Consider the following 26,416-nt stretch of genomic DNA (forward strand, 5'->3'; position numbering starts at 1 on the left):
CAAAGGCCTGGGAATGATGCAAAGCACCGGAGGCATTTTGGTAGTCAGAAATCAGACAGTAGCATCCTTACCTTGAATCAGGCTTTTCGGTTAAAGGTGCCATTTTCTGGCACCTCCCCGGTTTAACCAGAGGCGAGAAGTGAAAGGGTTAACAAAGGTTTGCTCTATGTTGCTCTGCTGCTTGGCTCACTGAAGTGTAAGAAGTTTGGGGAGGCCTCACCCTCCCTGGCACCCTTAAATACTTTGCTCCTCCCACCTCTGTGCTTTAATTAGCCAGCTGGCTCTTAGTCATGTCATCCTGTCACCAGGCTTGCTCACAATCAACCGCCTCCTCCCAGCCTGCCTTGCATTCCTTTACCTCTGACATCATGCATACATGGACTATTCCAGCAGATCTGGTGCTCAGGCGGATACAGCATGGGGAGGGGGTGGCAGCAGGAGGGGGATGGAAGGCAAACGAGGGACAGACCTTTACAAAAATAATTGGTGAAGCACATGGAGACTGCCGTGCGCAGGGGGGGCAGGCAGGCAGCGTCTGCCCGTCAACGAGAACATTTTCGTTACATTTTCATTAGCGTGCGTCTATGGGAGCCAGAGATCCCGTTTCAATGACTAGGATGAGAGGAGCTGGCTTGTGTTCCCGCAATTGGCAGACTGAGGTCTGTAGTATAAATACTTGACATGATACACAGAGAAATCATGTGCTTGAGAGAGAAAGAAAGGCTCAGCTCCATGGGGACTCCTGTGAAATATATCAGGCAGAGGGAGCCATAAAGTCTGAGCTCACAGTGCGGTGCCTAGGGAAGAGAAGGGTCTTTAGAAGAGGCTGGCTGAGCCAGGATTCCTGCTGGAGGGAGACGCACGATACAGAAGGAGCAGTGTCAGCCTTTGGACGAGGGTAGCGAGTACCTCTCTTGCAACAGCCTTGATCTGCCAGGTACTGAGGCAGGAGGGTAGGGCCACACCCCTCTTCTCTCTGAGCAGCAACTCTTCAAGTGTATGCACACAGGCAACAAAGAGCCCAGGAGGGCTGTGTTCCTATAAGTGACTTCTCCAAGGCCACCCAGAAGATCAGTGTCAAGACAAACCTGGCAAATACACTACGCCAGACTATGCATTCCAGTCCAATGGTTTCAGCCACTGACTCAGGCACCAGTGCTAATACTGCAGAAGAGGCTCTCAAGGCTCACATTTGTGAGAGCCCGGCAGGACAAATTATGCTGAGGGGAAACCAGCACGGGTTCGTGGCAGGTAGATCGTGCCTGACCAATCTAGTCTCTTTTTATGACCAGGTCACAAAACGCCTCGACGCAGGAGGAGGGGTGGATGTCGTATACTTGGACTTCAGGAAGGCCTTTGACACGGTATCCCACCCCATACTGGTGAACAAGTTAAGGGGCTGTGACTTGAATGACTGCACAGTCCGGTGGGTGGAGAATTGGCTGGCGGGTCGCACCCAGAGAGTTGTGGTGGATGGGTCGGTTTCGACCTGGAAGAGTGTGGGCAGTGGGGTCCCGCAGGGCTCGGTGCTTGGACCGATACTCTTTAATGTCTTCATCAGCGACTTGGACGAGGGGGTGAAATGTACTCTGTCCAAGTTTGCAGATGACACTAAGCTATGGGGCAAAGTGGACACGCCGGAGGGCAGGGAACAGCTGCAAGCAGACCTGGACAGGTTAGACAAGTGGGCAGAAAACAACAGAATGCAGTTCAACAAGGAGAAATGCAAAGTGCTGCATCTAGGGAGGAAAAATGTCCAGCACACCTACAGCCTAGGAAATGACCTGCTGGGTGGCACGGAAGTGGAAAGGGATCTTGGAGTCCTAGTAGACTCCAAGATGAACATGAGTCGGCAGTGTGACGAAACCATCAGAAAAGCCAATGGCACTTTATCGTGCATCAGCAGATGCATGACAAATAGGTCCAAGGAGGTGATACTTCCCCTCTATCGGGCGCTGGTCAGACCGCAGCTGGAGTACTGCGTGCAATTCTGGGCGCCGCACTTCAAGAAAGATGCGGATAACCTGGAGAGGGTCCAGAGAAGGGCCACTCGTATGGTTAAGGGCCTGCAGGCCAAGCCCTACGAGGAGAGATTAGAGAAACTGGACCTTTTCAGCCTCCGCAAGAGAAGGTTGAGAGGCGACCTGGTGGCTGCCTATAAGTTCGTCAGGGGGGCACAGAAGGGAATTGGTGAGTATTTATTCACCAAGGCGCCCCCGGGGGTTACAAGAAATAATGGCCACAAGCTAGAAGAGAGCAGATTTAGATTGGATATTAGGAGGAACTTCTTCACAGTTCGAGTGGCCAAGGTCTGGAACGGGCTCCCAAGGGAGGTGGTGCTCTCCCCTACCCTGGGGGTATTCAAGAGAAGGTTGGATGTGTATCTAGCTGGGGTAATGTAGGCCCAGCACTCTTTCCTGCTTATGCAGGGGGTCGGACTCGATGATCTATTGAGGTCCCTTCCGACCCTAGCATCTATGAATCTATGAATCTATGAATCAAGTCCTGGTCTCCAGAAAGCCTTTGCAGCTCCTGCTCATCTCCCATTCAACTGCATAGGGTCAAACCTGCTACCGAGCCCCAGTTTTAGGATCTGGAGAAATTTGAAGTGCTGCAGGCCACCGCATAATACAGCGTGCACAAACTATGACAAGGCAAGCATCTCACAAGGGCCTGATAGAAAGGAAAAGAACTGTCTCACTGGCCAAGAAAGGAAAAGAAATGCAGCAAGTTGCAAGCTGTATGTATAGGTACATATACAACACAGGGCCTGTTTGAAATCTAGAGCCAATTTCACGATAGCTAAAGCCTATTTCTATTTTCCAACCCATCTTCTGGAATTCCATTACCAACCTCCCGTCAAATGCAGCATTAAAGTATCATCATGGACACCTAAAGTTCTGGTCTCATAAATTGGGTCACATATTTGAAGAGGTTAGGAGGCAGCTTTGGTCTACCCACGTACTTAAGAACTGATTGCACATCTGAAGGTCAGTGTATCAATGTACTAAATATGCGTCATCAGTTATTGCCAGTATTAAAGGGAATTCCAATCCCAAAAATTCATATCTGGTTTCAAATGTGCAAGCAGTAGAAAAAAAGGCTTAGATCTGGAATTGTGTGGATTCAGCTCACCGTGAAATTTGGATCTGGGCTGCGCTTGTACACAACTTGAGCTCCATGTACGTTGGGATTCAGAAGTTAGTTCAGGCATATTTTACAGTCAATCTAAAGGATCAAGGAAAACACTTGCATTCTGAGTAGTCAGCCCCGACTGTGGCCCCTCTGCAAAACAAACCAAGTGCACCAACAAAAGCAGGAAGACTGACCAAAAGGAACACACAGTTTCCAAAATAAACGGTGCATATGTTGGCAGTTCTGATTAGATTAACTGCACACTGTTTACATGTCCCTACAAGATAGGAGACCCACCAGAAGATATCTTGGTCCTCTTGTCCAAGTCTGTTTCTGGTGCCTAACCATGTGAGAATGCCTGCCTGCTGGAAGGCCTCTCTGTCTGCTGCGTACCAAGGGTTTGTAAACAAGCCTCTGACAGTTTGTTTTCAGATAATAAAAATGAACACCATTAAAATGTCAAGAGAGTACTCTGTGTAAAAATAACAGCAAGAGGAGTCATGAGTGACACAGACTAGATAGAGAGGAGCCAGGGAGGCAAGGCTTGGATCCAGAGCCAAGGTTCAGAGGAGTTCAGATAACAGGTTAGGCTGGATTTGGATTTCCTTGGTTTAGAATTTGCAGGGCCTCAAGCCAAGAGTTAATGAACCAGGTCTTCTGAATCAGGTGGGACCCCAAAAGGGGAGAGAAAGTTGTGTACATTTTTCCTCTGGAGTACTGCTACCATACACATTAAAAGACCAAGGATGGTGGGCTCTGAGCTACTAAGGTTACTGCACTAGTCCAGGAAACATGCTCTGCTATGTTTAAAGCCACCCCTGAAGATAAGGTGCAAAACTTTGCAACAATGGCAGACATCCTGCAACAAAGCTTCAATAATAAAAACTAACCCAGCAGTAGCTTCAATTTAAAAGCCCACCGGTGTAATTAAAGCATGGGACAGCACCTCACCTTTAATGTTGTTTGCCTTCCTAACATCCCATGCAGTAGGGAAGTGTATTATTAATATTATTATTACACATGAGGAACAGAAAGTTAAAGGGCATGTCAACATTGCTTCTGTAGTAGTCTTAAAAGTACCACCCAGAACCATGGCATTTCACACACGCTAGTCTCAAAATGAGGCAGTGCCAGACAGATCTTGACAGCAATGGTACTGCCTCATTTCCAGGTTTGACCTGTGCAAAGCAAAAGCAGAGAAGTGGTGCATGCTCTTCAGCAACAAACATGTCAGGAGTGACAGAGACTCGCTCAGAAGTTGCACAGAAAAATCTTTGGCAGGCCCAGGATTTGCTGGCACAAGATCCAGACTATTCTCCTGACCATTAAACTATCCTTACACCTACTGAGCCTCTTCTCCCCAATTAAAGTTGTATGCAAAACCAATTCTAGAATGAATGGGTTTTGCTTTTAGTTCCAAAACAGGCAGAAAAGTTCATTGCAGGAATAGCACCCTTCATACCAGGACTGCCTTAGACAACTACTCATGCATGACTCCCCTCAGATGTATCACAGTTTCTTGTGCATCTGGTCCCTCACAGTGTCAGTGGAGGTGCCAGGTCACTGTTTCAGAAGAGGTACTACCAAGTTCTGTGCCACAGTGGGGGCTTGGTGAAAACCGGTTCCTGAGATCTCAGGAGGAAGTACTTGGGAAGGGGCAAATTGGCTTCTTTAGCAGGAAAAGAAGGGGAGCTCGTCCCTGACACTTCCAGAGCAGTGTAGAATGCTGTAAATTCAATTCTATTCCTTTTGAATTCTTGGGGTTAAAATTGCAATGTTAAATTCAGTTACAGATATTGCTTTCACTCAACTTCAATGCAATACTATAAATCAGCAGAGACTCATTCAATTGTCTGCAAACCTCAACAAGCCTTGTTTGTGTTTCTAGCTGGTTACCAAAAATCCACATGCATTCTGATTTCAATGTTTCCCAGACCCCTAGGAGCAATCAGGGATGAGCCCAAATGGACCTTGCTGCTCCAAACTCCTGGATCTCTAAGGCAGTTCAGAACTGAGACTGGATTTTGGAGCCTGGTACAGCAAAACCCAGTCATGTGATGCTTAGAATACTAAGGCTGGCACCCTGATATATCTGGTAGGCAGCTTACTGTAAAAGCAGTACGGCCCAAGAGGCACCTGAAGCATAGCACTGTTTGTGTCCTGTTCAGGTAGTCACTAGATGCCAAGCTTTTCACTCGCTGTGAAGAGATGGCCTCTGCTGGCCCTCTTTAACACGTTCCTAACCCCCCCACCAACCTCCTTCAAACCCCAGACTCGTTCTTAGAAGCAAGAACTCTTGCCCCTATATCTAGTCAAGGCAACTATGCAGGGTCAGCAGAGGTCAAGAGGTAGGGAAGTGGCCTCTTTACAGTAATCTGACCATTAATCCAGCAGGAAACCTGTAACCAGCTGACCTTCTGTGGGAAAGGGAAGCGCAGGTCAGAGACAAGCTGGCAAAAAAGGCTCTTCCCCAAGTGACAGGGAAGGGAAATACACTTGTTTAATCTCCTAGCTGCAATCTAAGGACTGAAAGCAGCACCCACTTTAGGAACCCAAGCAGAGAAGTACTTTAAACAGGTATGTTTCCTTAATAAACATGGTACCTCAGGGAAGAAGAGAAGAGTAGAGACTCAGTTAAATGAGGGTAAATCCCACTGAAAAGAATGGGAGCTACACCAGTCACGAAATACCTAGGCCCAGGCCTGCTGCCACCTCCAACAAAGGGCCTGATTCACCCTCTGGCACGCTGTACTGTATTGTGGCAGTAAAACACAGTAATTAGGACAAGGTAATAATCTCTACCACCCCACACCTTGTACAAGTGCAGGGCAGGGGAGGATCAAACACACTGTATCCAATAACTCCTGGATGGCAAGAGAACTCGAGCTCTGTTACCCTCCTATAAAAGAATAACAAACATTGACCTTTTATAAACAGTATTAGATAATGACAAGCCAGACTGTAGCCTTCTCTTGCCAGCCTGCACCTACTTCACATAGACTCCCATTCATTTCATATAACAAGGTAATGATCACCAGCAGTGTGATGGACTGGAAACAGCCCTTAAGGCTAGGGACAGACATTCAAAAAGCCTGAGCCTGAATTGATTCAACCTTTGCAGGTTAGTCTAACTTGGCTAAGCTAAACCGATTTCCAACCACACAGACAATCTCTCTGCACTGAGGAAACTGGAGCCCTGCCCTTCCAGAGCTAAACTGAGGCCCCAGAAGGGCTCTGATTAGGGAGGGGTGTAAACCTCAGCTATGCCTGCAGTCCCAGCCTTTTCCCTGCTCAAGGGGGACGAGTGTTGCCAGCCTGCACTCTGAGGCAAGTGGGCGTGTGCAGTGTATGCATCTGCTGACGATACAGAGTTTTTCACTCTCCCTCCCTACTTCTATATACCGTCTGCAGCAAACTGACAAGCAAGCAAGCCTGGCTGAGGGGGGAGCTGATAACAGTATTTATTACCCTTATCTCAGTGTTTATTGCCCCATTTAGAAAACAAAGAGAGGTTACCAGTGAAGTGTTAATTCAGCACAGACCCAGCATGTGGTCTGCTGGCTAATACACAGACACCTCTCCCAAAGCAGAAGGGAGGGAAAAATCTGTGCTTCACAGAGAATGGTGAGGGAGAAAGGGGGGAGCAAGAAGCTCTTCTCATACAGCATTTTCAGGGAAGGACATTAAGCTACCTGTTGATCAGCTCCAAAAAAACCTGTCTGCCTTTGTCTCTCCCATAGCACAGGCTGTAGCCAGCATGTGGTCTGCTAGCTAATGCCAAGGTGTCTGCATAAAGCAGACAGGCAGAGGAATAATCCCTGCCTAGCAGGGAAAAGCCAGGAAGACACAGAAGGGAGGGGCCAGCCCTGCTCTGGAGCAGAGAGCCCTGCCCAACCCAAGAGCATGCCAGGATGCTGAGGGAGACTGGTTCATCATAAACCAGCAAGTGGTCTGTGGCAAGCACTGCATAAACCAGTTTGAGCCAAATCAATTAAGTCTGATAGTACATTCAACCAGGCTCATCTCAAAACCTTTTCAGCAATTTTCAAACTGGCTTATGTGCACTGAACATCTGTTCCATTACAGGTTTAAACCAGTTTCTGATCACTTAAACCGGTTTATGTGTAATGTCTGTCCTGAGCCTAACTGGTCTCAGCAGCACCTGCTGTCATGCTGGCTACTTACCAGCACTCAATCTTCATGTGTTCAGGTTTAAGCAGATCATCAGCTGGAGTCACAAGTTAAACATTTGCAGACTTGCTTCACAAATGCTTAGGTTATAGCTCTTTAAGGCAGGGACTTTTTGTTCCGTGTTTGTACAGCAGCTATCACAATGGGGGCCTAATCCCTACCTGGATCTCCCATGCACTTCTAGAATAAAGACAACAAGTGGTATCATTTGGCCTTTTTCAGAATCATCTGGTTTTGTATTAAAGGTCAAACTCCTCTGTACCAGACACTGAGTTCTTACACTTCCACAACATCAAATGAAATGCAGAAGACTCTTTCAATGTAACCTTTTTATACTGCTGTAAGACACCCAGAAATGTTACTTCTCATTGCCTTATGGTTAGCCACTAAAGGTTGAAATGGTCTTGAAATGTGCTCATTCATCAGCTCCTTTGCATCACTTGCTGACAAGTGCCAACTGAACAGACCAATTTACCCACAGCCAGCCAACCTCAGGAAATGTTGGAGCAAGTCCTTGAAGGTCATCCTTTGAAGGTCAACCTTTTATAGTGATGAAGACTGATAGAGGTGGCAAATTCAGGAGAAATGGACTTAGTGCTGAGAATGCTCTTACCAGCTTCTCTTAGCTAAGGACTGGCAGGTACCCAGAAGCCAGATAATGGTATCCTTGCTCACACTCAATGGTACCTTCCTTTACAACTGGTTCCAATGATTTCAATGGGACTATGTGAGGCATAAAGCACAACTTAGTGCAAATGAAGGCTTCATTACCTGACCCATTTTACAGTGTCCAAAGATTCTAGCACTTTGGATAAACTCTGGGTTCAGCATCTGAGCTGGAAACTCATTCGCATGTGATCAGTTGAGAAGTTGCCCAGCACTATTTCAGAGTGTTTTGAAAAGAATCTGGAAATGCAGAAGTTACAGAACTAGCAGAAGAGTAAAGTTTTGACAGGCACAATGCAGACAGGAATATTTTTCTAGGCTGTGATATTTTTTCCAAGAACACCCTTTCCCGATTCATTTGCTACCTAATGATTCCCAAATACAAAATACAGAAAAGGGCAGCCTGCTGCCCATCACCCTTGCACCTAGTAACAAAAGCACCCTAACCAAAAAGCAATGTGCTTTACCACAGAGAAGAGTGGGTGCTCTTAAGTCTCAGCAGCTGTGATTGCTGCACTTACTGTATAAGTCATTAACAGAGATGGACCCAGACCAGAACACCAGATGGAGAAGAAGTTTGGACGTGGCTCTGTCCTTGCCAGCTGGCTGGCATTAACCAATTACAGCTGCAGCTCCAAAAGCGAATGTGAAGGGTAATCAGTTTTCATGCCCTGGGGTTTTAGAACTATTGCCTTTAGGATTTAAGAAGAATTTAATGCCACTTTTCCACCCCTAACCCCCTACCAACCCTTAATGAATGCAAAAGAGAGAATTTGAGGCAGCAGACACAACCAAACTTAAATGCACATCCTCATAGCATGGCAGCTCCTACATGCAAGGGTGCAGAAGAGAAATATGCTGAACAAATGGTACAACTTTTGCAAAGGGACTGAAGAAAAGGCTGGGCCAATCTTTCTGTTGACCTCCACCCTGGCTCTCTCTCCCAACAGCTGAGAGACCTTGGGATAATTACCAGAAATCATGAGCACTGCAAAAGTCATGCACTACATAAAATACTGAGCCCCAGTCAGTTGTTATCAGCTTGCCAATAGTATAAAAAGACAGATACCCAATATACAGCCCTACCCAGTGTAATTCACTCAAATCAGGGATAAAACTCCATTGGTGGAAGTTACATGGAGGTACATGTGGTTGGTCCAGAATTTATTTAAATATCTTTGCTCATGGTAGACCTGCTCCATTACCATCTAGGAACAAGGTGATGTAGTGGTTTCCCACTGCATGCAGTTTCCCTTGGATGGATGCTTGTCAATCCTACTACAAATCCTGGTGTCTTGCAGTTTAACATACAAAAGTAATAAAAATTACATGGTTTTAACCTGTCGTGGTGGGCCCCAACAAAGCTTAAGCATGAGAGAAGCAGCACTGACTTAATGGACTGAGCAACTATCTAGAGAACTAGAACTCTTAGGTTCACACATCAGTTCAGAAAAGGACAGCATAAATCTTTATATAGCCTCCATCATGCTCAGAGTCTCATGAGCACTACACATTTACCTCTGCAACAGCCTGGGTGAGGAAGTGTCCTCCCTGTTATACAAACAGCTAGTGGAATCACTCAGTGATTAGGGGCCTGATTTTTTCACAACTCAGTCTGTGGTTCACAGGGTCTGCAAGTGCTCAGACCCAGGGCACCAGAAACTGGGAACCCAAGTCCCAAATCTCAGACACCACTTTTGAAAATACCAGACAGAGTAAGTCTACATCACAGGAATAGGATGCTCAGCCATGCTGCCAAAGAAATTAAGCCTCACCCACATGCATCAACCCTGGAAGTGAGGTAGTGAGGAAGCCCCCTGGCACGCCAACACTGGCCAGCACTCCAGAAACGGATCCTGAGTATAAGACCAGAAGTGACAGTCATGGAGCAGGAGCAGTTGTGTGGGGCTTACTGCCATATTTTCTCACAACCACATGCCCTGGAATATAATAGGTACCTTGTTTTTGAAAAACAGAATGAAGAAAAAAAGAAGATTTTTCCAGAGTTTTGGAAGCACGCATCAGGTACAGAGCCTAATCTTCAGCTTATTCTCCCTGCTGAACTAAAGCTGAAAACCTAGGTATTGCTGAAGACTAGTCTCCATGGTGGATCTATGATTTTGAAAAAAGGTCTATGAAATAGGAAGCGAGAGACAAAGAGCAGCTAACAGACAGCAAAACTGTCCTAAGAAAGGGCAACTTGATTAGTGGAACATCCAGATCAATCAAAAGGAGAAATAATTGTTCAAATCTCTGGAGTAACAAACAATGACGTAATAAGTCAACTGACTCCCTCAGCTGACTGAATAGTAATACAACGGATGATGCAGGGTGCTTCTAGTCCAGTCAGAAAGTCTGCTTCTCTGTTTAATACACACAGCCCAATCCTGAGAGGCTAATGTGGGGAAAAGGTGTGTGCTGAACGTTAAAAAAATATGATGGCACAGTACAGACCTAAGTGGGCATGCCCAAGATCATGCAATAAGTCTGTGGTGGAACTGAGTTCAGAACAGAATTGATTAAATGGCCTTACAAATCCCATCCAAAATTTCCTGACTCCTCAAGTAACTGATAGCTTGGTTAAAATCAGTCACAGGGAGTTAGGAGCTTTAAGGGGAAAGATGCAACAGAAAACTGCCTAGGTGGAAGGAAAAATGGCCCATATGAACAAGCAGTCATGGGTCAGAGACTATCAGTGCCTACTGCAGTGCTCCCTGCTCTACAGTACGGCAGTAGGGCAGAGCCCTGTTATATGCAACAAGGGCACTGCCAAAGCAGTCAAAACAGCCGTTGCAAGCTGCTCAGACAGCTATCCAGCAGGCTCTGATTAGAAACCCCTGGGGTGGCTGGGGAGCCATCTGACTGGAAGGGGCACAGCTTGGGGGGAGCTTATAAACCCAGAGCCAGAGCCAGGAGGGTAGTCTGGCCCTGCTGCTGCTGGAGAGAGAAGCTCCCTGGAAGGGAAAAGCTACCTGAGGGGCCTTTAACCAGAGCAGAGTGGCAGAAAGCAGTGAGAGCTCAGGGTGTGGAGGCTGCTCCCAAAGTGAGAGCTGCTCTGATGGGGCAATCTTCTTAAAGCAGTAGTGCACTTTTCCTTTCATAGCATTTGTTTGCCGAGATGAGGTGTCTGGTGTAGCCAGTGGGCTTATTTGGTTGAGTTATACCGGTGGATTAACAAGGACTCTCAGGGGATGCAGGAGGTCCAGTGGTGTTTGCAAGGCATATGGCAACTTGAGCCCTGCCGGGGCAGGTGCTCAGAGCAGTCGACCCGAGGCTGAGAGGGCCAAAGCAAAAGTCCAAGAGAGGAAATAGCCGGCCTGAGGCCAAGAAGGCCAAACCACAATGCTGCGAAGGGTAGAAAGGACCAAGAGCCCACAGCTTAGAGGGGCAAGACTCGAGCCCTGGAGGGGTGATCCCAGAGCCAGGTGCCCACACCCCTGAGAAATAAGACGAGGGCCAGCAGCCCAAAACTGGGGAGGATGAGACAAGGGTTGGTTCCCAATAAATTAAGGTTTGGTGCAGTGGGCCAAGGCCAGCAAGAAAAAAGTGGTAGAGGCTGAGAAGGCCAAAGCCCCAACAAGGGAAAGCAACAGAAATGTAACACCTGCAAGACACAGGTATGGCTGTAGGGGAGGTCAGAGGACACAGAATTGGCCCTTAAGACAATTACTGTACTGGAGCACAGATGGACCAAGAGGGCCCACCTAGCACCTGAGGGCCAAGTCTGAGACCTGTGGAGTCTGGGGGGGACTTACTAGCTGCGAGCATGGATGAAGGCTTGCTCTGGGATCTTAGGGCAGCCTCCCTTTCCATCAATTTGACTAGTTACAATAAGGCATGGCAGGTGAGAGGGAAGGAAGGAGATCAAGGGAGCTGGGATGGGTGCAGAAGCTGAATGACCACCAGAGGGTGTCACAGCCACTCCTGGGCCCAGTCCTGCTGCACAACCAAAACGCAAGTTTTGCCCATCAGACCAGTAAGTTCCTTCTTTGACAGCGTCACTGCCCACTGAAACCACTCAGCCCAGCCTAGTCAGCCTCAGAACATTCTCCTCCGGAGATGTGTGGTGCTCAAGTGCCGACGTCCTGCGCTCTGTCACATGGAACCAGTGGGAGCTAGAATCTCAGAACAGATTGAGAAGACATTAAGGAAAATATTTGAAACATACTGTCCCTTCCAGCTTCTCTGCCTCATTGACTCTCCATCTGCTCCCAAATGTCAGCTGAAAGAATTTCTCTCTTGACTTGTCTATAAGGGCAGTTTTGTTCCTCTGATCTTTAGTACAACTTTGCACTACTTAATTCTGGCATTCTGAAGTGGGCGGCACTAGCAGGAAAGACGCGACACATTAGTATGAATTAAAGTGAGATATCGGGTATCAGCTCCCTCTGGTGAAATCTTACCTTGCCACACAATAGGTGTAAAAGGGATGGAGAAGATAATGCAGGGCAGGATAACCTTCTAGTGCCCACTTAAAGCCCTGAGCTGGGACACTGAAAAAGGCAGTGGATGCAGAGCTGTTTGCCCCATAGCGTTTGGTCCATCAGTCTGGAAGTGGAATTAGCACCTCCGCCTCCTCTTCCATCATTAAACTATACTGGTCACCCACAGGCACTTAGGAAGACTAGGAAGTAGAAGGTACCAGCAGTAGCATACAGCCCCACAGTAGATGTGCTTGGACCCACTGAGCATTTACCACTTCCTGTGTCTCACTATAGTGTTTACAGGTAAGTGCAGCATTTGCAGATCTCATCCTGGAGATTCTTTCCCCAGCAAAGCACAACTCTCCTGTACCAACCAAACCAACAAGCCATTTGCGTCACTGACGTTTCCTCTCAAGCCGTCGCTCCAGATTGTCAGACTTGGAACTGTTTAATCTCAGCTGAATGCCAGATGCCTGGGCTGGGAGCTGAAGCAAACATTTGATCTGTGAAGTGTGTTGCCTTGTATGTAAAAAACAATTATGTAGTAAAAAACAGATATGAGGAACAGTACAGAACAAGAGCAGTGCCCAGCATTCCCATTTCCTTGGCAAAAAATTCATACCAGAACAAAATACATCCCAGCTCCTAAATATCTTCAACTACCTTGATTTCTTTTTCCTTTATATAACTAGTGAGAGGTATACAAAGGCCTAAGAGGGTGTGAGATCATCCCAACTCCTTCACAGGCTCTTCTACATGTGCTTGTGTACTCCCACCCCTGGGCAGGGATGGCTAGAAGCTTGAGTACATGTAGTGCCCAACCCAGCTGAGCTGGCCTGGGGATGTTTCAGTTTGCTGCTGGCATAAGCCACTGTCAAATTATTACTAATTCTTTCCCGTCCCTAACAAAGGAGGAAACCAGGAGGATCTGCAATTCAGAGAGAGGTCTCTAAGGCTCAAGGCCTCTTGTGGCAACTTCTTACTTGGGACTATGCTTAACAGCACAGCCTCTCCTTTAGGTCAAATAAATATTAGCTTCTAGTCCGGAAAATGATATTGTAGAGATGACACAGAGGTGAATTCAGACCTAATGTAAAATGTTGCTGATCCATCAAAATTAATGGAGTCATGCCTATTTAACAGTGAGGCTGAGCACATTTGCTTGCGAGGCTGCAGAAGCTGATTGTTATAAACCCTGGTAAGGGGTCTCTGTGATACCTTTTAGTGGATCCCTTCCCCCCCCCCCCAAAAAAAAAAAATCACCAAAAATCCCTTACTTCTCTCATATTTCTTGGACCATCACAGCTCTGAAAACACCCTACCCTATTATAATAACTGGCTAATTAAAACCAACATCCTCCCAGCAGCTTGAATAGTGATTTTTCTCACTAGAAGGAACTGTCTCATAAAAGGCACAGCATTCACATGATGCTAACACTTTCTGTGCACTCAGCATGGCAGATTTAGATACAGCCACCTCATCTGCCTCTTACCGGAAGGGATCTGTGTAGCAGAAAGGGATAAATGCAATCCTGGAATCTCAGCTCCAGTGCGTGCACTTCACAGAGAAAAAGCATCAGTTCTGCAGAAGATAAGTTACCCAGACCTGAATGCTAAAGTCTGAGAGTGATATTGTATATAGGGGGTGGAGGGTGTAGAGAGGGAAAGAGACAGGGGAGGCTGTTCCCCCAGTGTATTCCATGTATGGAGGCAGGATACAGCGGCACCTTAGATCACCCCTGCCTGGCTTCAAACTAACAATGTTAACTACCTCTCCCTGCATGTACATGTCCTTTGAGAGGCTATGGTGCTTGAGAAGGAATAATCTTCTGATAGTACTCTGACTTTTAACTTCCTGATTACATAGCCCCCAACTCGACTGGACAGGGACATCATGCTGAGAGAAAGAGGGTCCTGTGTTTCAAAGAATGTGCTTCGTCCTTGAACACGTCTCCAAACTTTTTTGTTTCATTGTGCAGCTCATGGGGTGCTTGTACACACAATGGAGGTTTAGTTCAGTTTAGTTCTCCCTGCATTGAAATGGTGGGGTTTTAAAAACCCACCGTTTCAATGTAGGGAGAACTAAACCAAACTAAACCCCCATCACGTGTATAAGGGTGAGAGGACACAATCCTTACCTGCCTCTCCCACAGGGGAGCGAGCTGCCAGTGGGCCAAGCAGTCCCTGAGCTGTGGGGGACCCTGGTGCTTCCCTCTGCAGTGGCGGTGCCCCCCTGCTTGCATCCAGCCCAGATGGTCCCAGGGGGCACTGCCACCATGGAGGGAAGCACTGGGCCCCATGCATCTCAGGGGCAGCAAGGGTGGGTGCAACCTGGTGGCAGCTCGTGCAGGCAGGCTCAACTGAAGAAGAAAAACAAAAAAGAGCAGCAAGGAACCCGATCTTTTTTTTTTTTCTCTCTCTCTCTCTCTCGGAGCCCGGCTGCCTGAACTGCGCAGGGCCTGGTGCTTCCCTCTGTAGCTGTGGTGTCCCACAGGCAGCTCCCACCTGCTAGCGGCCCACCCTGGATGCTGCCCAGGGGGTGCCACAGTCGTGGTGGAAAGCACTGGGCCCCACATAGCTTAAGCAGGCAGGCAGGCTCTGGGACTTAAAAAAAAAAAAAAAAAAAAAAAAAGAGAGAGAGATCGATCAGGCTTCCTCGGTGCTTTTTTTTCTTCCGTCAAGCCTGCCTGCATGAGCTGCCGCTGGGTCACACAGCCCCTGAGATGTGTGGGGCCTGGTACTTCCCTCTGTGGTGGTGGCACCCTCCAGGACTGCCCAGACTAGTTACCAGCAGGTAGTTGCCACCTGGGGGGCAGCACCACCATGCAGGGAAGCACCGAGATCCCCCTGCAGCTCAGGGACTGCTTAGGCCGCTGGCAGCTCTCCCTCCCACTGCAGGAGAGGCAGGTAAAGATTGGGCCCCCGCAGGCTTCTGACTGCATGGGACCACCAAGGAACCGCCCAGGCAGAGCGGCAAGATGGCAGGAGGGCGGCTAGGTGTGCTAGCAGCAGGAGAAGGTGGTGGGGACAGTACGCAGGGGGCTGCAAGCTCACCGGGCCCAGATTTCCCTGAGCATGTCAACTTCCAGCAGTCCATGTGCTTTGTCACATAGCAAACTAAAATACCTTAGATGGGTTTTACCTTGCTATGTAACAAAGTCATTTAAACTGTGTAAACAGCAACGCCATTAAAGCAGAATATGCCACCGAAGGTGTAAATAACAGTGCCATTAAAGCAGCGCAAAAGGGCAATTAAGCCGCTTTAAAGGCCAATTTTGTTGCATTACAAAGGCCCTTAAAACCTCTAATAAAAGATATCATCTCTACTACGAGTCCCGATTGCCTTTTCCTCTAGACCAATATGGCTACAACCTGGATACCTGACACATGGAAGATACTGAATTTTAGCTGATTTTTTTAAATGAAATCTTCATATTTTCCCCAAGCAGGAGGCAACTGTGACCACCTGAAACCTGAGACCTTGATCCTGCCTTTGTTTCAAGGTAATTTGCATCATCACAGATCCTCACAGAAGGTGAGAGGCTTCATACCAGCTATGAATCAACTGCCCAGAGGAGCTTTCCATCTATTGACTCCTCTGTGAAATCCTATGAAATATGAACTTTCATTTCTACCCAGGAGAAATTTCACAAACTTTTCTCCAATACCTGATGAAGGGTGTTTGTGCCCAAAAGATTGCAATTAAAGATTTTTTTTTTTTTTGCAAAAATCTTGTTGGTCTAATAAAATATATCATTCTCTATTATGAGTCCTGATTGCCTTAAAGCCTAAGGCACTTGTGCCTTGCTGGGGTAGAAAGATCAAACCGTATCTCCAAGCTGCCAGCTCCCCTTCAACCTGGAGCTTAATCTAACAAGCTGAGTGAGGCTGAAATAGAAACTGAGGACCCCACACTGTCTCCTAAGAAAACAAATCAGTTTCACCAATATATTGTCAAGGATCTATCAATCCCTGCCCTTCCTGTGTCGCCCAGCCAGCCCCACAGCAGAGATTCAGCCCCTATCTCTGCCTTCCCATTGCAGATCTGATCTCTTCCTTCACCAGATACTTTTTGCACCGACTTCTTTGCACTGGAATTACCTCATGGAGTCAATGAGAGTGTGACACTACATTACCAACCCTGGAGCAACCCAACAGAATAAAACAGTACAAACACATTCAATGAGCTGCAGCACACCCAGCCCTAGACATTTACAAACAAAGAGTCAGGCTCCAGGATATTATGGAATTGGTTACAAATTTACAAGATTTAAACCAAAAAAAAAAAAAAAATCCCTAGAGGTTTTTGTTTGGATTTTTCTTTTGCCCTCTGCTTTGCAAGCCTCCAGGGATGACTCAAGTTCCTGATGTCAAGCATTTCTCCACAATCATGAGGGCTAGAAACTTACTTATTTTTACAATTACATTTGAGATCCTAATCTAATTACGTCTCTTCTTGTTGGGTCAAAACATACCATATATCATGAGACTCAATAATCACAAGCTGCAACCATAGATAGCCCTATGCAGAAAAACATTATGGCACTCATTTGGTCAGAGTGAGGCAATAAGACAGAGCACAATCTGTGTTTTCTGTGAGTATACACAGCACTCAACATTCTGGGTGTTCCCATGGTAAATATAATAAATAAAAAGTACTTTCAATGGTGAAAGTACTACATTTGAAATTTGCTGGGGACAATAATTTTTGCATTTAAGGCAGGCATCAGCAATCTATGGTCTGTGGGCTGGATCCAGCCTGCCAACAGATTCCATCTAGGTCACAAAGTTGGATATTGATGGCTGATTAGAGGCAGGGGATACTGGCAGCAACGTGGTGGTTGGTCAGCAATGTGGTAGACGAGGACTGCACTAGTGGGGGAGTGGCAGATCAGGTTAAGACCTACCAGTGTTAAATTTAACCTGCCACATCTAAAAGATTGGTGACTTCTAATCCAAGGCATCAAGGCAGTATTACAATATGGTACCTCTACACAGATCTTTGGATGCACATGGACTTTGGCCAAGTTTGTCTAATAGGAATATGTGGTTTCTTGGCAAAAGACAGATAAAGCAATCATGTTGCCCTCTGCTAGCCAGTCCTGGTAGGACATCTTGCTAAAACAACCAGATGGTAAAGGCTTTGTGTTTTTTGCTAATATTAAAGTCAGGGTTTGAGTCCCCATTAACGCCCCCTGCATTAAACATACTCACTTCAATTAGCTGGCTTGAGTTGTCCAGGACCAGTGGAAACAGTCAGGATTTTCTGCCAGCAATTCCCGCCTCTTTTTACATGCAACCATCACATAATACCACATACCTACAAGACTCAGAGGGAGAATTACAAGTGCTGGTATTAGAGCCAGTGCTTCTAGTGTTCAATGCAACTATCCAATAGGGCTGTGCAAAGCTTTGAGTGACGATCTGATTTGGAGGAGATTCGACCTAATTCGGTGGCCGAATCTCTGAATCCAAATAGAATCAGGGCACCAATTAAAAGGTCCGAATCAATTCAGAAAAGATTCAGAGAGCTTCAGTGATTTGGGCAGTCCTTGCTCACTGCTGCAGGGAGCTGGACCTGGACTCCATGCTGATAAGTAGGGGGGTGGGGGGAGGAATGTAGGAGGAAGAAAGGGACCATGGGGGGGCCCCTGCCAGGCCCCATCCCCTGCCTGCTCCCTCAGTACCCCTGAGTATCCCGAGCCCCGCCTGCTCCCTTAACCCCCCCATGGCTACCCTGCCCAGCCCCAGCTTCCATTTGTTTAAAAAAGCCCCTACTCACTGGGTGCTGGCAGGCAGGGGGCTGATCCCCACTGCCCCCCAGTGACCCACACTGCATGGGGGGCTCTGCCGCAAGCCCCACAACCCCTGCCCACTCTCCCAGCCCCCGCCTACCCCAGCTCCTGGCCCTTAAAAAACAAAACAAAAACAAAAAAAAACGGGCTCATCTGCTGCCACAGCAGCCTTGGGGCTTCTGAAGGCTCATAGAAGAGTCCCCCACACAGTGTGGGCCAGTGAGGGGCAGCGGGGATCCCTGCCACCAGGCAGGAGTCAGTAAATCCAGAGTTTTTTGTTTGTATGTTTGTTTTTAAAGGGCCACTTGCTGGGGTGGGCGGGGCAGCCATGGTGGGGCTGGGATAGCAGGTGAGGGTCCGGGGGCTCATGGCAGAGTCCCCCCACGTGGTGTGGGGCAGTGGGGGGAAACAAGGATTGCCCCCTGCTGTGCAGGAGCCGGTGAGTGGGGGCTTTTTCCCCCCCCCCCACCAAAGAGCTAGGAGTTGGGGCCGGGTGGGGCAGCCATTGAGAGCAGGCAGGGGATGGGGCCTGTGTGATTCAGAGATTTGGCTGATTTGCCAACAGCTGAATCTCCAAATTGGACTCGGCCAGATGGATTCAGCCCTGAGTCAGCTGGATCTGAATCCAAAAGTGAGTAGTAGCCACTTCACACAGGCCTACTATCTAGGGTTCTTCACTGACTACTCCTAATCAGAAATTGCATGACTTTTAACACGTTAGTCAGCCAGTTCACCACATGGGGATACATTTGCTACAGGCAAAATGCTGAACGGCTCTACAGGCTGCCTCGCATGGTAACCATTGACAGAGGGGAAAGGGATTTGCATGCTACAGCCCTCCAAAAGTAGGGTACACCCATTTCCTTGCCCAGTTGGAACTGGCTTCCAGGGGTGGCTAAAGACATGACTCCAATGCTACCCCAGGCTCTAGTGAAGTCAACTATGGCTCAGAAGAGGGATTATCTGTATTCTCAGACTGATGTTTGTGTAAAATGCCCAACAAGTACAGGGTGGGGGGGGTGAGATGAGGAAAAAAGATCACAGGATAAGGTTAAACTACAGCTACTCCTCGCTTAACTTCATAGTTATGTTCTTCAAAAATGTGACTTTAAGCAAAGCGATGTTAAGTAAATCCAATTACATCACAGTAGTTACCTACTAGCAGGCGGTGGCCAAACAACGTTATAACTGAACATTGTGCGACTTTAAACGAGTATGTTCTCTGATAGATGAACAACATAATAACAAAACAATGTTAACCGAGATGACGTTAAGCGAGTACCTGTACTTATAAGCATGGGTCAAGTACCAGTTCTGACTGGTGCCCACACTTTCCCTGGCCACCAATGGATCTGTAGAACTAGTTACCCAGGCACCATCAGAAATGCAGGCTAGAACAAGGCCTGCTGGGCAGGGAGGAAATAAAATAAAAACCAAGCCTTCTCAGGATAGACAGAGTCCCCGAGAGTCTGGGAACAGGGAGACCAAAGGGGGACAGCAATGACTATTATTGCCTTCCAGGAGATGCCAAAGGGACAATGTGAAATAAATTAAAATGATTAAAAAGGAAGAGGAAAAAGAGAAAACAGAGAGGATAAGAATAGATACAAGGAATAAGGATAAAAATCAGAACATGTTTGCTCAGTCAGAGAGCAACATAGTGCTGAGCAGCTCTGTCCCAGGAGCCAAGCTGAAACCTAGCAGCCACACCCCAACCCTAGCTGCTGTGGTTACCTTAGTCTGTGTAAGGGGTCACTGTGTGCTACCTATCTTTGTTCAGAAAAACTGCATAAGAGTTCAGTGACTGGTCAGCTGCTTGGTACTGTGAAAGGAACAACTTATAAAAAGGTACAGAGACCTTATATAGAATTTTAAGTTTTTCTATTATAAGTGGGTTACATTTTATGGGCTTTAGGATAACTTCCCTATATCAAGATGAAAACTCCAGAGGGTAAGTTGCTTGACTTAAAGTTCAGTTCCAGAATAGAAAAATTATTGAAAATGTCTCATTTACAATGAATGCAATGCAAGTTTTAGTCTATTTTTAATCTTGCTAATCACAACAAAAAAATGTTGTGCAACTAGTAGTGCTGCTACATGTTCCCCCCAACAAGCTATTCTAGAATATTTTTATACTAGGTTTTCTAGAAACTGGTGACAATGTCAGGTCCAGGACTTTCCATCCAGACAAACTGCCTCAGAAATAATCTAAGATATCCAGAGCTTTGATTCTTTGAGGAGCAAGGCAGAGAGAAACATGTCTACCTGTATGGTACAGAAAACTAAATTTTAAGTTGATCCAACTGTAACAGTCATGCTTAACCACTCAGAAGAAAAAATTATCGTGTGGACTTGTCTCTCCAGTCAAAGCACCTTCCATATGCACAACATATAGTTAAAAGAATGATCTGCAGAAAAGAATTAATCTATCTGAGAAAAATCATTGTCTTTAAGTTAAAATTAGAAGCGATAAAACATTTTAAAAATTCTTCCTACTGGCTTCCGTGTGAGCAAGGATTTCCCTTGGTGTTTCAATAAATCTCTTGCAGCCCCAGCAGAGCCTGCTAAGTTGCCACTTGGGGTACAAGTCTCTTGCAGCCCCAGCAGAGCCTACTAAGTTGCCAGCTCCCACAGGCAACACAGCCTCAACTGTAGCTACCACCCCCGCTCTCCCCAAGACAAAACGCAAAGTGTTTGTCATGAGAGACTCCATCCTGAGGGGGACTGAGGGGGCAATCTGCCACCCCGATCCCTTAGCCCGGGAAGTCTGCTGCTTCCCAGGGCACCGCATCCAAGACGTTGTGGAGAAGATCCCTAAGCTCCTCCAGCCCACAGACCACTATCCCATGCTCCTTATTCATGTGGGCACCCATGACACGGCTCGGAGTGCTCCCAGCCAGGTCAGGAGGCGGTACAAGGATTTGGGAGCGGGACTAAAGGGTCTGGGGGCACAGGTGGTGTCATTAGGAAGGCTTTGGCTTCCATGACCACAGCCTGCTCTTTGGCAAGAGAGGCAGCGAGCTGCTGGGAAGAGATGGCCTCCACCTCTCTCCCCTGGGGAGGAGGCTCTTCTCAGCCAGACTGGCTGACCTGCTCCACCGGGCTTTAAACTAAACTGGGCCGGCTGGAGGGTGGGGGACTACTGCCACTGCTGGCCCACTGAGCAACCCTTGCAAAGCCAACAGGTCAAGGCATTTAAGGGAGCCCACCCCTGCCCCAGCCCTGGTACAATCTGTGGGCAAGGCAAGAGTCCCCAAGGGGATGCTTGCTTGCCTGTATACAAATGCCAGGAGCTTGGGGAATAAGCAAGAGGAACTCATCCTCCTGCTTAACACAAATAATTACGACGTCATAGGGATAACGGAGACCTGGTGGGACTCCACCCATGACTGGACCTCGGGTATAGATGGCTATACCCTGTACAGGAGGGATTGTGTAGATAAAAGGGGCGGAGGTGTAGCTCTCTATGTTAAAGAAAGTTATGTGTCCCTGCAAGCTGATATTGGCGACAAGGGTGGACAACTGGAGACCCTCTGGGTTAAAATCCATGGGAAACACAGCACAGGGGACACAACAGTGGGAGTCTACTACAGACCTCCTATGCAAAGTCTTGAGCTTGACCAGGAGTTCGCCTGGGAACTGGCTGAGGCCGCATGCTCCAGGACCATGGCTGTCATGGGTGACTTCAATTACCCAGACATCTTGTGGGAGGATCGCTCACCATCCACCGTAAAGCTGGCAAATCAGTCAGCAACACGGAAGTCCTTGACTTCAGGAAAGCCGACTTTGACAAGCTCAGGAGGCTTGTCAGTCAGACCCTAAGGGATCATGACCCCAGGGAGAGGGGAGTTCAAGAAGAGTGGTTGCTCCTCAAGGGAGGAATCCTCAATGCACAAGCTAAGTCTATTCCATCTCAGAGGAAAGGCAGCAAGAGGGCACAGCAGCCCCCCTGGCTTTCCAGGGATCTAGCAGACCTCCTGAGGCTAAAAAGAAAGACCTACAAAAGGATGGAGGATGAGATTCACCTCCAAGGAGGAATATTCTGCACTGGTCCAGTCCTGCAGGGAGCAAACCAGGAAAGCCAAGGCTGCAACTGAACTTCAACTAGCTTTGAGTATCAAGGACAACAAAAAGTCCTTTTTCAGATATGTGGGGAGCCGGAGGAAAAGCAAGGGCAATATTGGAACCCTGCTAAACCAGATGGGACATCTGACAACTGACGCCCAGGAAAAAGCCAACCTATTAAATGGGTACTTTGCGTTGGTCTTTCATCAGTCCCATGGGACGCCCATGCCCACTACCGATGAGGGAGATCCCCTGCCCTCCATTAATGCTGACCTCGTGAAGGAACACCTTGAGAAGCTGGATACATTCAAGTCAGTTGGCCCTGACAATCTACACCCCAGGGTACTCAAGGAGCTGGCGAGCATCATAGCCCAGCCCCTGGCACGGATCTTTGAAAACTCCTGGCGCTCTGGTGTAGTGCCCGAAGACTGGAAGAAGGCCAGTGTGGTACCCATCTTCAAGAAAGGGAGGAAAGTGGATCCGGCAAACTACAGGCCCATCAGGCTGACCTCTAACCCAGGGAAGATCTTAGAAAAATTTATTAAAGAGGCCATCCTTAATGGACTGGCCGACGCCAACATCCTGAAGGATAGCCAGCACGGCTTCATTGCAAGTAGGTCTTGCTTGACCAATCTCATTTCCTTCTATGACCAGGTGACCTATCACCTGGACAAGGGAGAAGAGATTGATGTCATACATCTTAACTTCAAAAAAGCCTTCGATCTGGTATCCCATGATCACCTCTTGGCGAAACTGGCCAACTGTGGCCTTGGGTCCACCATGATCCACTGGCTGGGAAACTGGCTCTGTGGTCAGACCCAGAGGGTGGTAGCTGACGGAAGTCAATCGTCATGGTCAACATCTTCATTAATGCTGTGGACACTGGAGTCAGAAGGTGACTGGCCAAGTTCACTGATGACACCAAACTCTGGGGCAAAGTATCCACACCTGAAGACAGGCAGGTGATCCAGGCTGACCTGGACAGGCTCAGCAAATGGGTGGACAAGAACCTGATGGTGTTTAACACTGAAAAATGCAAGGTTCTCCACCCTGGGAGGAAAAACCTACAGTATCCTATAGGCTTGGCAGTGCTACGCTGGCTAGGACTACGGAAGAAAGAGACTTGGGGGTCATCACTGACGACAAAATGAACATGAGCCTGCAATGTCATGCTGCGGCTAGTAAAGCGAGCAAGATGCTTCTCGAGCAAATCCCAGGACGTCATTCTCCCCCTGTACTCGGCCTTGGTGAGGCTGCAGCTGGAGTACTGCATCCAGTTTTGGGCGCCACAATTCAAAAAGGATATGGAGAAGCTTGACAGAGTCCAGAGAAGAGCCATGAGCCTGATCAGAGGTCAGGAAACAGACCTTATGATAACAGGCTGAGAGCTATGGGGCTCTTTAGCCTGGAAAAGTGCAAGCTTCAGGGGTGATCTGGTGCCCACCTATAAGTTTATCAGAGGTGATCACCAGGATCTGGGGGAACATTTGTTCACCAGAGCACCCCAAGGGATGACAAGGTTGAATGGTTATAAACTACTGCAAGACATCCTATGACCCCAACTGACTTCCTGCCCTTTGGGTGGAGGGGCTGGACTCAATGATCTTCCAAGGTCCCTTCCAGCCCTAATGTCTATGAAATCTATCTAGAGCCAGGTGTTCCGCCCCTTAAATCCACTCTAGTAAAGCAGAAATCCAGGCGTGAATACACTGGGTGTGGCCAGCCATACACCATCCCTTCATCATCAAGGCCTCTTTTCCTTGTGCCAGGAGGTGGTAAATCCCTGTCAACTCCCAGGCTGTGGAGACAATCAAGCCATCAAGACCTCCTTTATTCACCATGTTCACCAGCCACTTGTCTGGCACTGACAGAGTTCACATGTGATAGAAACACTCCACTGAGGGGAACATCAGGAGCACTGCAAATAATGAGGAGGAAATTCCTCAGGCCACAGGGTTTCCCTGCTTTAACACAAGGACATATATGATCCAGTGAGTCCACCTATGGATCTAACTCCTCAAGCCCAGGTAATTCTAACCGAGGCTATCAACCCACTGAATCTACATTTGTCAGTTCAGCATGTCTTTATTCTCACACAGCATGATCTCCTAGAACAGTCATTACGCAGACAGCACAGCTTCCAACCCCACCATGGGTGGCAATGGAAAACCACCGGCAAGAGTCATTTTACGCCTGGGCACTCTAGGAGGGTGCACAAAGTTCACATGAAGCCTCCAGTGCAAAAACCTGAGCTGCCAAGCTAAAAAAACAGAAGTTTCACATTCTTTTCAAGGTAAAAAGAAAAAGAGGCTGACCCTGCTCAACTTAAAAATGTTATTTATACAGTGCTGATCTGCTTGCCAAAGCACTCAAAAGCGCTGCAAAATCAAAGGAAATACAATGCAATGAAAACATAATCTAACATACCACAGTGTGGTAGCCAACTTTGAAATCAGAGAGGAAGGACTCAAAAGGAACAGAGAAATACAAGGCCAGAGATCATTCTGCAACCATTTCAGGAAAGAATACTTTAAGGCAAGAATTCTCAAGCAGATTCTCATAGGCACCTTGGTGTGCCATGAAAGCCTTTTACAGATGCCACCAGAACTGACCCGAGCAGGGTACAGGGCCCAGGGCAAATCGGCCCACATGGCACTCCGCCCCTGCTCCAACCTGGGCCCTGGACCTGATGGCAGCAACTTCTTCATCGGCAATAGCAGTGTCAGAATGGCTCCGATTTGCTCCCCCCTAGGGATGGCTCTGGATGCCATGCAACACTAGGTGTGCAAACAGCTACACATGATCTACAAGATGAACCCAGAGATTTCCAATTAGAATCCAGAGCATCAGAAACATTCTGCCCTGCTGTGGTCTGAGTTCTTTGCAACACAAGAATTGCTTTATTATTTATCCATAGTCAGGAAACAAGTAAAAGCGAAGAGCTTTTTCCAACAGGTACCTCAAGTCCAACAAGGGGTGCCATGAATCTAAAAATGTTGAGACTCGCTGCTTTAAAGAAACTCTTTAGATCTAGGGACATTATAATGGCTATTGACTACAAATTGGGCACCATATAAAAGACAAGTGCCATGCTGAGGTGCCTAAGTTTACAGCCTGATCAAGGACAGGGGAGGCAGCAGGCTCTGAGAGGTGAAATGATACCCCCAAGTCACCCTCCATAGGCAGGACTAGAATCTTTGTCTCCTGGTTCCCAACCCAGCACCACGTCATGCTGCCTCTCCAGCATGCACAGATGGGGGGAGAAGATATTATTTGGGGGAGCAGGGCGGGGGGGCTGAAAACACAAGAACTACAACTCCCATTGTGCTCTGCACGGTGTGATGCATGTGCAATTAGCCTCTTCTTCCTTCAGTAGCATAGAGCTGGGCATGTATGGGGCACTGGCCTGGCTGCACACCAAGTGGTGCCATGGTGCTGCTGCTGTTGCCAGCCACCTCAAAATTAATTTGATGAGGGTGGGGCACTAAGCCCCCACCAAGCCCGGGCCTTCTGCCGCCTGTGCCATATGACTGCATTTGAGCTTTGTGAGGACTTCAGTCATAAGACTGGCTAGATCAGATAAGGAAAACTATCAGCAGATCTTCTGAAGCACTCTTATCTGAGCCCTCCCAGCTTGTGACTACCAGTTTAATAAGCATCACAAGCAGCAGTTCTAAGAATCATCATCTCAGCTGCAGGCCCTCTCTGGCCTTTATGAGCTTCTGCTATAGATGATTTAGTGAGATCTTGATATTACCAACCATAAACTGCTCTTAGGTATTTGTTATAAAGCACCAAGGAAACACAGCCACCTGAGCTGCTCAGTCTAAGTCCTACAAACCATCACATTGCCACTGGTGGGAGAGTGAAAGGAAGACACCACTAGTACTAATCTGCCCAGGAGGCCAAGCTCTGCTCTCCACTGTGGTCTGAGTTCTTAGCAACACAAGAATTGCTCTATTATTTTTCCATAGTCAGGAAACAAGTAAAAGTGAAGAGGACACCATGAAAGGCAACAGAAGCAGAATATAGGAAAGGATTTGGCCCTAAGAGTGCTTTACATTCTCCACAGAAGGCTGATGAACTTGTAACCTTAGCTGGCTGATTTCAACTGTCACTTTTCCTAACCTCTCAGCAAAC

General features: G+C 47.6%; 1 protein-coding gene across 49 annotated transcripts in view; it reads right to left on the reverse strand.

Annotated features, from left to right (window-relative positions):
* Positions 1-26,416, reverse strand: part of SORBS1 (sorbin and SH3 domain containing 1) — a 271,569-nt gene that overhangs the window by 107,227 nt on the left and 137,926 nt on the right. For 45 of the 49 annotated variants that reach the window (XM_090057676.1, XM_090057705.1, XM_090057710.1 and 42 more), the window contains exon 1: positions 72-197. The exons of the other annotated variants lie outside the window; for them this stretch is intronic. In XM_090057676.1, coding sequence (XP_089913802.1) covers positions 72-103 — 32 coding nt within the window. In that variant the 5' untranslated portion in view covers positions 104-197. Of the gene's footprint in view, positions 1-71; positions 198-26,416 lie in introns of those variants that run through there. 49 annotated transcript variants of the gene reach the window in all.

The sequence above is a fragment of the Crocodylus siamensis genome, chromosome 7, assembly GCF_052110815.1.
Source record: "Crocodylus siamensis isolate JL-2025a chromosome 7, ASM5211081v1, whole genome shotgun sequence".
Taxonomy (NCBI): Eukaryota; Metazoa; Chordata; order Crocodylia; family Crocodylidae; genus Crocodylus; species Crocodylus siamensis.